This window comes from Quercus suber, unplaced genomic scaffold, assembly GCF_002906115.3.
Source record: "Quercus suber isolate HL8 unplaced genomic scaffold, Cork oak 2.0 scaffold_330, whole genome shotgun sequence".
NCBI lineage: Eukaryota > Viridiplantae > Streptophyta > Magnoliopsida > Fagales > Fagaceae > Quercus > Quercus suber.
The window spans coordinates 438,802-454,777 of record NW_027069783.1 but is presented as its reverse complement, the minus strand read 5'-3'; the positions used below and the strand labels follow the sequence as shown (position 1 = coordinate 454,777).

The 15,976-nt window shown below is 34.1% G+C and overlaps 1 protein-coding gene across 1 annotated transcript; it reads right to left on the bottom strand.

The window, feature by feature from the left end:
• Nucleotides 1-4,362: 4,362 nt before the first annotated feature.
• Nucleotides 4,363-5,169, bottom strand: LOC112033736 (uncharacterized mitochondrial protein AtMg00810-like). The gene has a single exon (XM_024066509.1). The coding sequence runs from the start codon at nucleotides 5,167-5,169 to the stop codon at nucleotides 4,363-4,365; it is 807 nt and encodes a 268-aa protein (XP_023922277.1).
• Between the last annotated feature and the right edge of the window lie 10,807 nt (nucleotides 5,170-15,976).

The following is a 15,976-nucleotide window of genomic DNA, read 5'->3' as shown; positions in this document are numbered from 1 at the left end:
ATCCATATATTCCTGTTGCTCTCTCTCTCTCTCTCTCTCTCCTTCTTTATCCCTTCTCTTCCCTCAGAGCAGAAAACCATTCCTTGAGAGCAGAAAACCAAACCCACGCACAGCCTCATCTCCATCGACGCCAAAGAAGATCCACGGCTGGGCTTCACGTTCTTTGGATCTCATCTCCACTGTCAACACTCCAAGACCTAGCAACTAATCTAGCTTTTGTTGCTGTCGAGGTTGGGTTTTTGTCAATGGGTTTTTGTCTAAAAATCGAGGTTGGTGATGCAATGTTGTAACCAGTGTGTAGAAGACGCATTTATGATGGATAGGTGAGGATTTATGGCGTTGGGTCGGTGAAGGGAGTTATGGAGGTGGGTGAGAGCTTTTGTCGTCTCCAAGGTTGGGTTTTTGTCAATGGGTTTTTGTCTAAAGACCGAGGTTGGTGATGCGGTGTTGTAACCAGTGTGTAGAAGACGCGTTTATGATGGGTTGGTGAGGATTTATGGCGCTGGGTTGGTGAGGGGAGTTATGCCGCTAGGTTTGCTCTGTGTGATCTTCGTACCAGGTGCAAGAGGATTGAAGAGATAAGAGTAAAGAGAGGAGAAAAATCTTGAAAAGAAGCTGACCAGTTGGGCCCCACAAGAGTGTTCAATATTATTACCGAAGTGCCACTGAAACTAGTGTTTGTTGTTTAAAATCAGCTCCGAGGTGATTTCAAAAACATCCGTTTAAACATGGTTTTTTGAACAATATTTTTCAAACAATCCTGGGCAGAACCGATCCACCGAACACGTTTTTTTGTTTTTGTTTTTGAACACTAGTGTTCAGTGTTTAAACACTGACCACTATGTTTTGAAATGGGTGACCAAACGCCCCCTATGTCTGATAATGAATGGAAAGAGCTTGAGATGAAAGATTTGGTAAAAATTCTAGAGTTCTTGCTAACTTTTTCAAAGTAACATGCACCAAGTGTATGATTCTCTAAACCCTAATCTGAAAATTGAAAAGTGCTTCCATTTTGCTATCATAGAAGTAGATCTTGTTTTGTTTTCCACTACACAAGATATGTATGAGATGCGACAAGATGGAGCAACCCTAACCACAAACGGGGGTGCAAAGAGAGTACCAAAATGGGTATTAGTGAAGACAACAAATGGGCTAGAGTTAGGGATTTGTGAAGTCCAACCCATGGGCGAATAGGCTAGGTTTCTTTGTCACTACCTATTCGCCACCGCAGACCACCAAGGCTTCTCTCTCTCTCTCTCTCTCTCCTAACACCCCATAATTTTGATACGAATTTAATTCTTATGCGTAAATTAAAAAGGAGGCCCACAATTAAATGGATTTAATTGGTTTGGACCTAAGATATTTAAATCCGATAATTGTTATGGAAAAAGAGGCCTAAGTGAGACGGCATAAATATAAATATATGGGTAAGCTTAAAAAAAAAAAAAAAAAAAAAAAAAAAAATAGTGAGACAGCATAAATATAAATATATGGGCTAAGCTTAAAAAAAAAAAAAAAAAAAAAACCCTAGTCTTTTACCTCTTAAGCTACACGTGTATATACTTATGAGGCTTCCTTTTGCTTTAGCCGCATCACACTATTTAACCTTGTTTTTCTTCACTGTGGCTGTGAATAGAGACTACAAGTATGGTTCTCTTCTACTCTAAACTTAGGAAAGTTGAAATACTCAATAGCTAGCAATTGTCATGAACTTAGACTATTACTATATTAATAGAAAAAGTGCTCCTATAATTGTTATTATATTAGATTAGGAATGGTCAATATGGCTGTATGTCAAGAAAGGGTACTCCATAGGCTTTGAAATTGTACCTGTAGGGACTAGGGCCCAAAATTGTATATTGGGCCTTGGACTTTGTCTGAAGAGGTTGACTGGTCCAAAGACTAATAAACGGTAGTGAGAATGTCAAGTTCAGAGTCCCATGAGTGAAATGCAAACAGAGAGAATGGGAAAGTTGGTCCGAGAAGGTTCACCTCCTCAGATGAGTAAAGCAAAGATTAAATACGTGTCCTATCATTCAAGGTGACCTTCTTGAATGTTCTGCTAACAGGGATGTGTATTGTGAACACACAAGAGGGATGGAAGCTCAGAAATATCTAAGGAAAAGCTATTGCCATCGCATTAAATTTTCTGCAGCTAACTTTCTAGATGCATTTATGTAGAGAAGATTCCTGAACAATGCTGTCTCGGCTATCCCAACTCACAGAGAGTTAGGGAGGGTGTCTGATGGAACAAGCACTCAAGTAGTGGCTTGGATGATCAACAAATGGAGGGTCAAGATCATGAAGATGGAGATATATAATGTAAGAGACCCCTAGAGGGAAGGAAATTGGAAAACTAAGAAAGAAATACTGTATCAATCTAGAATCAAACTTGTAATCATAGTTAAGAACATTTTATAAGAATCAGTCTCCTCAAACATTGTTGAGGACCTTCTTTCTTTAGTTTAAACTTGCTTATTTTCACTCTTTTATCATCAAACCTACCTAACTTGTTGTTTGATTAACTAAAACCCAGTTTTCTAACGCATTCTCTATAAATTCATTGTTTTGGGTTTTTTGGGCCTAAGTCCATTCATGCCTTGGGCTAGGAATTCAAATCTGGTCCTTATAGTACCTAATAGAGTAATAGGCTTGGACCTTATCAATTCAAGTTTGTCACCATTTGAAAGGGAAAAGGTTGCTTTATGGTTGATATTTATCTTCTTTATCATCCTTCTAGTGACTTGTATTTAGCTCTAAATTATTGTAGAAGGCAACAATGCTTTTCATGCCTAAAATATCTTGTTAGCCCCTATAACGTAGGAATAAGAAATTATATAATATTTAAGTTAACCAATTTTCCATCCACGCACTGCCATTGTTTAGAAAATTGACTAGCAATATCTTATGTTTTGTGGCATCAAGGGATTTATGGTGGCAGATATAGGTGGACACTATAATTAGAATAATTGTGAAAATTTTGGAAACCTGATTGACAAGTTTAGGCATTAAACAGGGCATTTCAATGCTTCCATTTATCAATTTAATAACTGCAATCCCAAGTAGTGATGGCCACGAATTCAATAACCAAGCCCACTGACAAAGCTGAAATGTATTTCAAAGAAACTAGACACCTCTGTAGGCCTTAATGATGATAGATTAAATTATTTAAGTGTGAAAACTAATTTAAGTGGAAAATTGTGTATTGATGGACCTATCTTTAGTGTTGTTAGGTTCTAATTCTACTGATTTGTTGTGATTCAAGGGGGGTTGGTTTCATATTTTTGCAACTAAGAGGTAAGTGGCGTTTACTAATTTTAAAAGTGCAGCTGAAAATCAGGAGGAAAGTAATTCTAGACCAAAACCGACAGAGGTAGACAGCTAGCAAATTTCAAAATATCACAGCTAGTTGTACTGTCAAAATATCACAGATAGCTGTACTGTTACACGTGATTTGCTCCCTATTTTTTCTCCTCTGTACATATCCATCTAAATGGACAATATACAAAACGTAATAGTTTCTATATAAATGAAATACCAGCTCTCTCTATCTCAAGGTGAGATAGAATTTCTCAAGAATTCTTTATGGTATCAGAGCCAACCGTGAGATAGAGAGAGAAACAATTTTTTTTTTTTTTAAACCCACCATGTCAACCACATCAAGCTCTTCCCCTGCCCTCACCCACTCTGATGACTACCCATATCCCGTGACTCAGAATATTGCAAATTTTGTGTCACTTCGTCTCTCCTCTACCAACTTCCTTCTCTGGAAAACACAAATGCTCAATATCCTTGAGAGCTATGACCTCCAAGACTTTATCAATGGTGAAGTTCAACCACCACCCCAGTTCATCAATAATGCTGACTCTGGCACACAAACTGATCCTGCATTTGTGAAGTGGCGCAAAACTGATCGTCTTGTCAAAGGTTGGTTGACAGCCACTCTCTCCGAGGAAGTTCTTGGCATTGCTGTAGGCCTCAATACTGCCTTTGAGGTCTGGAATGCATTGGTTCATGCATTTGCTCGTGTCTCATCAGACCAAAGCCTTGCACTTAAGCAGCGGCTTACCTCTATAACTCAAGGTACCGATACCTTAGCTGTCTACCTCTGTCGGTTTTGGTCTAGAATTACTTTCCTCCTGATTTTCAGCTGCACTTTTATAAAGAATTCTTGAGAAATTCTATCTCACCTTGAGATAGAGAGAGCTGGTATTTCATTTATATAGAAACTATTACATTTTGTATATTGTCCATTTAGATGGATATGTACAGAGGAGAAAAAATAGTGAGCAAATCACGTGTAACAGAACAGCTATCTGTGATATTTTGACAGTACAACTAGCAGTGATATTTTGAAATTTGCTAGTTGTCTACCTTTGTCGATTTTGGTCTAGAATTACTTTCCTCCTGATTTTCAGCTGCACTTTTACTCCCCCTCAAACCTGGTCGTGGATCAAGACAAAGGCTAAGTTTGTTTCGTAATTCCCGAAAGGCAACCTTGGAGAGGGGCTTGGTGAAAATATTAGCTAGTTGATGGTTGGATGGAACAAAGCGGGTTTCAAGAGAACCAAGAACCACCTTTTCATGAACATAGTGATAATCAAGTTCGATATGTTTTGTCCTTCCATGAAAGACAAGATTCACTGTCATATACAAGGCACTCAAGTTATCACAATGTAGTATTGGAGGGCAAGGAAGGGCAATACCAAGATCACGAAGTAAGAAGGACAGCCATGTGAGTTCAGCTGCAGTGGATGCCATGGAGCGATACTCAGCCTCAGCACTAGGTCGAGACACAGTTGATTGCTTTTTGGCACTCCAAGAGATGCAATTACTGCCTAGAAATGTGCAGAACCCTATGGTAGACCGTCGGCTAATAGAGCAACCAGCCCAATCAGCATCAGAAAACCCATACAAATCAAGAGTACTTGAGGCTAAAATTTGTAACCCAAAGTGAGCAGTCCCATTGACATAACGCAGAATGCGTTTGACAAGCTGGTAATGAGCCATTGTAGGAGCATGCATAAATTGACACACAAAATTGACACTATAGGAAAGGTCTGGTCTAGTGAAGGTAAGATATTGTAGTCCTCCAACTAGGCTACGATAATGTGTGGGATCAGGGTAGAGATCATTATTGATGGGAAGTTGCCGACCATTTGAGGGCATGGGTGTCGAAATTGGTTTGCATGATGTCATAGTAGCACGATCTAGAAGTTCCAAAGCATAGCGTGTTTGTGAAAGGAAAAGACCTTAGGTACTTCGATGGACTTCAATGCCAAGAAAATGATGGAGAAAACCCAAATCTTTAATGGAGAATTCACGAGCCAATTGAGAGATAAGCCATTGAATCCAATTTGGGTCGTCACCAGTGACTATCATGTCATCAACATAGAGTAGCAAAATAAGAACTCCACGAGAAGATTGACAAATGAACAAACTCGGGTCAGAGATGCTGCAATAAAAGCCGAGTTGAAGAAGAAAGTCACTAAGCCTATCAAACCAAGCGCGAGGGGCTTGTTTGAGGCCATATAGGGCACGACTTAGCTGGCATACATGCGTAGGGTGCACTGGATCAACATAGCCTGGTGGTTGATGCATGTAAACAGGAGTAGATAGAAAGCCATGAAGGAACGCATTTTTGATGTCAAGTTGGCGAATCTCCCATCCTTTAACAACTGCTATTGTGAGGGTAAGTCGAATACTAGCAGGTTTGATAACAAGAGAGAAGGTTTCTGAGAAATCTATGCTGTCAACTTGATGAAATCCCTTGGCAACTAATTGTGCTTTAAGTCGCTCTAAAGAGCCATCGGGTTTAAGTTTAGCTTTATAAACCCATTTACATCCCACCACATTCATCTCAGGTTTGTATGGAACAAGGATCCATGTTTTGTTTGCAGCAAGGGCATCCATCTCCTCATCCATGGCAGCTACCCAACCTTGGTGACATTTAGCATTTTGAAAGGATCGTGGTTCAGTTGGAATATCATGCTTTATGCGGGTACATGGAGATTAGCATACTTGGGGTTAGGCTTATGTACACCAACCTTGGAATGAGTGAGCATGGGGTGCTGAATTGGGTTTGTTTTAGGAGGAATAGGAGTGGTCTCTACTGGTGGATCTGAGTAAGATGCTTGACATGGCTCAGACAAAGAAGGGCTTGATATGATCACTGTAGACCAAAACCGACAGAGGTAGACAGCTAGCACTTTTAAATTTTGGGGGTTTTCCCAAAACAGTGTTGATTATTAAACTATTTTATATTAAAGAAATATGTTGATATTCTATATATAACTTGATATTTTATAAATATTTGATATGCGCATTGACTATTCGTTTTATGAAAAACTTGTGCGACCACCTGAGTTTATTTAAACTTGTATACGTGAATATATCTTTATATTTTTTAGAATTATGAATGGATTATTTTTGTGAGCATATTGAATGTGTTTTGAAAACCTATGGCAAGTCGTGATTAAAAGCTTAGCATTGTATTTAGTCCTTAGTAAGGGACAATCATATTGCAGCTAGTCTTTAGCAAGGGACGGTTGTAGAAAAGGGGACAGTGCACATTTGATAGCTCCTTAGTAAGGGAGTGCACCTTTTGGTTCCAAATGAGCCATCCTTAAGAAAAAGGATGAAAATGAGGTTCTAGTCCTAAAAGTGGACAACATAACCCTGTTAATGGGGCGTAAACGTTGACCATGAGAAAAGTCTAGGAAATTGTTTATATGATGTTATTGATATATGTATTATGATGGCTCACAATATAAAGATAATTATTTTTTTTTTATATGAAATATTTGATGATAAAATATTGATGAGTTACAAGTTATGAATTTATTGTAAGAATTATTTATTTGAAATGTTTGTTCCCACACCTCAATGTTAGTGAATTCCACTTATTGAGTTATCTCACCCTCCTTTATTTCTCTTATAGATACATTAGAGGGATTATTGGAGTAGAGATTCTAAGAAGACAATAGTAACGAATTATTTTGTGAAATTGAGGATTTTATTATTATTTTTTATGGAATTAAACTGTGTATTGAAGAATTATTTTGAGGATGTATTTATCTTTGGTGGATTAGAGCTCTGACATTTGTGATGAGATTCTAGGTTGTTGGTTGCTTTTATTTTATTTTATGGATTATTTTAGATCGAATAGAATTTTTTTATTTTATTTTTTATTTTTATGATTTTGGGGCGTTACACTCTCACCATCTTTTTGCTGCTGTGGACCACGAATGTCATCATTGGATCGAGTCCATCTCTCTTCTCTCTTTGTTGTGACAATTGGGCTTGAGATCAATCCAATGGTGGGTTGAGATCAAGATTTGGGTATGGGTTGATTGTGATTGGGTTTTTATTTTTGTGTGGTCATATGGGTTTGGTGGTTGTGATGGTAGTGGTGGTTGATTTTGGCTTCACTGTGTGTGTGTGTGTGTGTGTGTGTGTGTGTGTGTGTGTGTGTGTGTGTCACACACACACACACACACACACACACACACACAGAGAGAGAGAGAGAGAGAGAGAGAGAGATTTGGTGATGTGGGCTTAGTGGTGGTGGGTGGGTTGTGGTTATAAAAGTGAGTTGTTGTGGCTGGTGGTGGTGGCGGTTGGTTATGGTTGGTGGTGACTTTTTTGTTTTTTGTTTTTTGTTTTTTTTCCTATGTGTGCACAGTGGGTTGTGGTTGTGGCTAGTGGTGGAGGTGGCTAATTGTGGCTAGTTGCTATAGGTTTTTGTGGTGCTTGTTTTTTTTTATTATTATTTTAATGAGTTATTTGTATTATTTTAAATGATGTGGTAAAAAAAAAATAGAGTATTTGATGTTGGATGTATTGTAAAGTAAAATATTAAAATAGATAAAGTAACTTTTGAACTAAAAGCTAAATATTTTAGAAACTTTGATGTGAATACTCTTAACCACTGCATTTCATTTGAATTAGACATGGCAAAATAGGTCAGAATTTTTTGACCTGACCCGACCCGGCCCAAAAAATACCCGATCCGAACCCCATTTTTTGACCGGAAACAAAAACGGGTTGACCCGTGACTCGACCCATGTTTTTTGTAGGTCAATTGACCTAACCCGCGACCCGAACCCTAACCCGAAACATTTTTTTAAAACTTTTTTTTGGGTAAAAAAAAAAGGTAAAATTAAGATAATATAGGAAACAATTAATACATTTACATAACTACATGCAAATTAATTGAAAAGTAAATAGTTGAGCATTCTGTAATGAGTAAAGATTTTTAGATATCATATAGTAAAGTACATGCCAAGATAATCTAGTTACAGTAGAATTAAAATAATAGATTTAAAATTGTAGACATGTGTGAGAAACATTCACAAGTGTGAAAATCATAAAGCCAAAGTATCAAATTAGCATAAATTATGAATGCTTAGACCTATTTTTTTTAACAATTTATGTCCAAAATAAACGGCTTTTCAAAATAAATTATGATATTTCCTAGAGTGTGTGTTGCTTAACAATGATATGATATTCATAAAAAAGACCATGTATAAATAAGTAAGCAATCAAATTTTAATGTATATATCAATTGAAATAGAGTGCCAACTACAATTGATAATAGATTATAAAATTAATTTTCAAGATTGTAAATTTCTTATATGTTTTTATTCTTTATCAAATGAGTTATCCAATAAGTCATTTGTAATTTTGTTTTATATTTTGGAATGTTGATATTGTGTAGAAATAAACTTGTGTATTTGTTTTACTTATCTTTGTATTATTTTGTTTTAGATAGCAATGTTAGGATTTACGTTTTAAAATTATTGAATAAGTATTAATAAGTTTAACTGAGTTCATTCTTAATATAAGTGGTGAATTCAAAATAATGCATTTTACATCAAGTAATTTGTTGCATAATTTTCCAAATGGCAAATACATGTTGTTTTCAAAAAAAAAAAAAAAAAAAATTCATGTGAAAAATATGGGTCAACCCGACTTAACCCGACCTGACTCGACCTACAATCAGATTGACACGAACTCTTTTTTAACCCACTTAAAATGACCCGTTTGACCCGTAACCCGCTTGACCCGACCCGACACGACCTGCCCGTTTTGCCATGTCTAATTTGAATGGCATGGGTGTGATTGCATATGCCATTGTTGACATGACAAGGTGAGAGTAATTTTCCTCTTTATAGAAAAAGATATAAATTATTTAAATTATGCATATGTGGTGTTAAATTTAACATATATATGGATGACAAAATTGGACAAAATGAGGAAACTGATAAGGGTATTAAATGCTAGAATGAACATTGCAAAATTACAAACTAAAATGAATTATCATATTTGCTACCAACGGCTTATAACTCAATTAGTTTGCACTTTTTAATGTTTCTAAAACATACATTTTGGATTTAAATCCCTCCTAATTTGTTATAACTATCAAATTATCATAAATGAACAATCATGTTTGAATTAACTTATTTGAATACTTATTTTACATTAAAATAAAATAAAAAGGGAAAAGTATAGTTATACATGAAAAAGAAATTAACATTAAAAAAAAAAAGTCATCAAAGGCTATACATTAACTAATACTACATCATAAAAAATATTTACAACTGTTGAGGTGGGAAGTTGTTGTTATAAGTTAAAATGCTATGTCTATGATGTCCCAGATGAGAAAAAAAAAATTTCAGCTTAATTATTATAAAAGATGTAATAAAATTATTGATAATATATGCAATATTACTATAATTAATACATTAACTTAAAGTTAATCGAACCAAAATGTTCCCTACAAAGAACTTACCTTTTTTATATTTTCATCTGAAAATTATTTTTTAAATCAATGTCGTTAAGACAATCATTTAACTTTTCTTAGAATCAATTATAAGTTTATTGGAACTTGTAAACCCAGTAATTTGACTGGAAGGATCAATACCAATTTATACCATTGTACTACGTACGGTTGTAGATGAAACGTCGGCTTCATTCTTCATGACTGGTGTGGTTTAATAAAAAAAGAGAAGCAGAAAAGTCCTCTATATATATATATATATATATATATTTTATGAACAAGAAAAGTCCTACATTGTCATGTCAGTGTCAAAAAAATATTGAATCCGCGTATGAACTGAACCATCTAAATTATATCCATGTATCTGTATCTCCAAAATCTTAAATGACTTAATAATAATTACTTAAGGTCTAATTCTTTTTTCTTTTTTTGAGAAAAAATTCATCAAAATTTTATTAAGGCAAGGTCTAATTCTTAAATAACAATGTCAAAAAAAAAAAAAAAAAATTAAATAACAATGTCTTGGATTGACAAACATAAAATTAATGAAGAAAATTGAAATATTCTTAAACCACGTCAGAGATAAAAAAAAATTTAAAAATAAAGATTATTTATTTCCTTTGGTTCAATATTTCAAGAATATATTTTGTGACTTTTTTATTCAATATTTAAAGACTACTATTTGTTTTATTTGGTTCAATATTTCAAGATTTTTCCTCTCACTCGCACACAAGAAACTCTTTGCATTTCCATTCATCTTTTTCACTTTTACTCCTTTATATACATATGCTTGCAACCCTTCATGCCATCCCATCTCAAACACTTGCCTACAACCCTTCATGCCTACAATTATTTTCAAGTAAAATATGAATTAAGAAAATCAAGTTTCAAAGTATTCGACAATATTGTGGGCAAACATAAATATTATACAACAAAATAAGTATTATATATAGGTCTTAATATATATATATATATATATAAATGATTTCAAATGGAATTATAAGATAGTCCGTGCATCACGCAGGACATCATCTAGTTTTTCATAATAATTGAGTTTCTAAGTTCTTATTAGTTCTCTTGCATATAATTAGCATCACTTTTAATAATAATAATAGTTAAAAAAAAAAAAACAATTTATGTTAATAATAGGTCCAAGTGCATCTTTTAATCATCTATTGTTAGCAATTTGCCACTTGGATAGTTTTGGGAGAAAATTATACTTTATCACCCTAAACTACACCCCATATTACACTTTTCACTTTAAACTTTTCGAATGTACGTTTTACACCCCTAAACTATAATCATTATCACATTATACACCCCGACATCAAATTTGTTGTTAACTTGGATGAAAGAATATGGCATTGAGTGAAAAGACCTAATAATTGCCCTCTTTACAACCCATTAACAAATGATAAATTACACTTTACCATAATGAACTATACTCTCGATTACACTTTATATCCTAAATTTTGAATTTTCATTCAAGTTAACAGCAAACTTAAAGTCGCGATGCAAAGTGTAACAAGGGTTATAGTTTAAAGTGTAAAACATGCATTCGAAAAGTTTAGGATATAAAGTGTAATATATAATATAATTTAAAGTGGAAAAGTATAATTTTCCCATAATTTTGAAATAATTTGTTAAAATTCTTGTGGCCCTAGAGTTATTGATTCTTAAATTATTTACTTATATACGTTTACTTAAGAAACCAAATTAGATTTTAATATGCACTTTAATAATTTGTCATGTGTGCCACTTTGTTAATTTGTTTGTCTTTTTTATTTACTTATTATTTATATTAAAAAAAAATTGGGCCGTTTACCATTTTTTTTTTAATGTAATGGTATGTATCAAAAAAAAAAAAAATGGTAATACTAAAATTAGTGCCACCTAAGCATTCAATTAAACACATAGGATACAAATTAATGGAAGTGGTGAAAATGACCTAAAGTTTAGGTTTACAATAATTTAGGAATGAGAGGAGAGTGGGGGACAACTTTTAAATGGACGATGAAAAGCACTACGGTCTACAGATCTTTAAAGCTTGAATAATTTGAATGCTGTTGGTTGAAACAAAAGTATAATACCAACACAACCAGTAAGCCATCTGCTGACTTCTACGATGATGATAAATTACAATTTACCACGTTGAAGCTTTTGGTTATTACATTTGACTCCCCAAAGTTCAGACTAAAAAAACAAATCGTTAAGAGTTCCATCTAAACTGTCCAATGATTTTATTTTAATTCGAGCTTCGAAGGGTCAAAATGTAACAATTGAACCGTTCATAGCACTAAATTGTGATAGAACCACAAGAGGTAAATTTGTTAATTTAAGTAGAATCCTAATAATTTCATTTGAGTTTACCACATTTTTATATATAATTGTTAATGTGGCAAATTTTTACCGGATCTCATCAAAATCCAGCATTAATATCATTTTTTTATTTACTAATAACTATTTACCACGTTAATAATCTGTAAAAAAAAAAAAAAAAATTGTAAAGTAATTTGTACCTTTAACATTTTCCATTTCATTTTATCACAATTTTGGAGGGTCAAATGTAATGGTGAGTTTTAGTCAATTCAATTTGTAAAACCTATTGTCGTCAAACAAATGACCTAAATTTGAACCATGCTTACACAAAAAAAGAAATCCATTAGTATTTTGGTCCAATGGCAAAGATCAATCATATAAAAAAACTCATTCATATTTTGATATATTTGTAAAAAATAATTATCATGAAACAAACATTTACAAATTTCAAATCTTATCTATTTATTAAAAAATGACATAATAAATTGTAATAGAACCAAATCATATAAATACAAATCGTATTTTCTGTTCGAATAACTAATAATAGATTATGAAAAGCATGCGTGGAAGGATCGAACGCATTCAAAGGAATAGTCACATTCACATAGGCAATAGTTTTGAAGAAGACTTCGAATCTTCAAGACTTCAACACCGAGAATATTCCAACATTAAATTTCATTTGGTCCCTACAGGCCTTTAAAGCTTCAAGATATGTGTTAGAGATATATGGACCAAATTTCGCACTATCAACTCTGAAATAGAAAGGAAAAAGGGAGAACAATGATTCAGTAGATTATAAAAATTCCATTGGTTGAAACAAAAGTATAACATGATTCACATGTAAACACAAAGTAGGCCATCTGGTGTGTATTGTCTTGTTCTGTCATGGAGTAATCAAAAAGGGATAATAATAATAATAATAATAATAATAATGTTATTATCTATCCTTAACTTTCTATTGACCTTTTGATATTTTGAAAAATTAGCTTTTGAGGTCTCGTAATTTTATACATCATTATTCTATTATATATTTTTATAATTGTTTTGGTATTTTACTCTATTTTTAACCATTCATTGAAATCTTACCATACTGCTTGGTTCCCCAACAAAATTACCTCTTCTCAACTCCAAGACTTAGGCATCACAAGGTTTTCTGACCTTAAAGACAACTCCTCCAGAGTATGGAATCTACAATTATTGAACCAGGGCTAAAATTTTGAGGGAGCCAAGCAAATCAACTCAATTCCCATATAAAAAATGTGGGGGAAGACCTGCTCATCTGGCCCCCTTTATTTTTCTGGCACATATACTGTCAAGAAGGGATACCAACTGATAATGGAAACTCCAATCAAGATACAAACTACAATACAGAGACAGAAGGAAAATTTGGAAACACCTCTGGAATGTTGGCAGCAATGGAATCAATATATACAACAGGCAATTGGGAGGGGATTCACAAGCATGATGATTCTGACCAAGGTGGACACAGAAGCTGTAACGTCCCACTCAGTCAGACAAAAAAATAGAAAATAAGAAAATAAGAAGAAGAAGAAGAAGATCAGATTTTTTTAAGTTCCCACGTGGCCCCACCAAACACCCTTCCCCACCACTCATTTTCACTCGTTCCCTTATCCCTTTGACCGGCTCTTGACATCTCTTTTCTTTCTTTCATTTTCTTTCTTTTCTCTTTACTTAAACACGCACGCTCGCTTCCACACTCACCCACCGGACTCCATTCCAAACCACCATCTCACTATCATTTTCCAGCAAGATTGCCGGAAAAATTCTTGATAACCCATAAACACCTTCACAATTTTTTTTTTTTTTTTTTGAGGTGAAAATTTCTAATATTTTTGGTGGGTTTTACACTTTTGATTGAGGTTATTTTTATCTAAACTTTAATAATGATACTCATGTAACTTATGAGCATTGAAAGTGATATTTATGTGTTTGTATGTATGAGTTTTGTATTGATGGAATTATTTAATGAGTGGGTATATGGTTTGTGCTAATGATGACTACTTAAGATTTATGTATGATGTAAACTTTAGGGGTTTTGAATTATAACATGTGATGGTTGGTAAATTTAATTTTTCTATTGCCATTAGGTTTATTTGGAGTTAGTTGAAGTCCTAAATTTTTTGTCTTGGAGGATATTTTGATTTTGCTTTCATGAGTTTCTTAATGATGTAGTGTAAATTTTATAGAAGCTAGTCATGATGTTGGAGATGATATTAAATGGGTTAACTTTATAAATTGGAGTTTATGCCTTGTGAATAAATTTATTGAGAAACTTTGGAAGTAGAATATATTATTATTGATGAGGTTAAATACTAGACTTATCTAATTAAGTGCTCATTTGGCAATTCCTAAATTGTAACTAGATACAATTTCAAGCTCTATACTTATTGTGATAGGCTTACTTGATATTATTTAGATTCTAGTTAATCTCCTTGGAGCTTGGAGAATTAAACTTTTGCGGTTGCAAGGCAAGTAGCTTTTTAATGGGAATCTTTTAGAAATAACCATGTTGCATAATTTTTTTTTTTTTTTGGCTTAGACACGCTTTTGGAAACTAACTAGGGAAACTATATTTTTCCTGAAACTATTGTGTCATAACCTTAATATATATATATATATATATATATATATATATATATGATTATATATGAAAATGCATCATATTTGGTATTGCATTTGGAGAAATGCATGAATTGTTGATATGGAAAAATGAACATATTTTATTTAATCTTTGATAAAGAAATCATGGATTTTATGGTATGTTAGAAAATTTAAAGATGCTTATCTTATCTTGTTATGTGGAAAATTGATTGTTGTGCAGATAGCACCCCAGAACTCAAATCAATAACAGTAAATAAGCAGAAATTAAATAACAAGCACACACAACGAACACAAGAATTTACGTGGTTTGGCAAACTGCCTACCTCCACGGGGACGTCGGGGAAATTTCACCATAAAAATAGGTAGATACAATAGTGCATAAGAACACTCTCAAGAAACCCAAATCCCAATACACCCTAACTTTCTCTCACTCACAAGACAAGAAAACACTATTCTTCTTCTTATGCGGCCGTTGCTAGGGTTTTTAGGAATTACTGTCTATTTTCCCTTCTTTGTGCCGCACATAACAATATATATATATGTGTGTGTGTGTGTGTGTGTGTGTGTGTTATTAACAAGTTGGCAAAAGCATTCCTTCTACTATTTGGATTCGGTCAACTAAGGTGACCAAATTTGGGCTTGGCAAGTCAAGCCACATGGCCCACATCAACAAATCTCCACCTTGGCTTGAATTGATCAAGCTACACAAGCAAACTCCTCTATCGCCTCCACCTTAGCTCTTAAGGGCTCACAAGCTGCAAACACCAATTAAGTCCAAGTAGTGCTTGAACTTGTCTGTTGGAACTGGCTTTGTTAACATATCAGAGGCGTTCTCACTAGTGAGAATCTTTGACAAAGAAATATCACCAGATGAAACCCATTTTCTGATCTTGTGATACCGCACAGCAATATGTTTTGTTCTTGCACGATATACCTGATTCTTCGCCAAATGAACTGGCTTTGTTAACATATCAGAGGCGTTCTCACTAGTGAGAATCTTTGACAAAGAAATATCACCAGATGAAACCCATTTTCTGATCTTGTGATACCGCACAGCAATATGTTTTGTTCTTGCACGATATACCTGATTCTTCGCCAAATGAACTGGCTTTGTTAACATATCAGAGGCGTTCTCACTAGTGAGAATCTTTGACAAAGAAATATCACCAGATGAAACCCATTTTCTGATCTTGTGATACCGCACAGCAATATGTTTTGTTCTTGCACGATATACCTGATTCTTCGCCAAATGAA

Coding starts and splice junctions, on each gene's coding strand:
- LOC112033736 (XM_024066509.1), bottom strand. CDS start 5,169: ATGCCCTCAAATGGTCGGCAACTTCCCATCAATAATGATCTCTACCCT.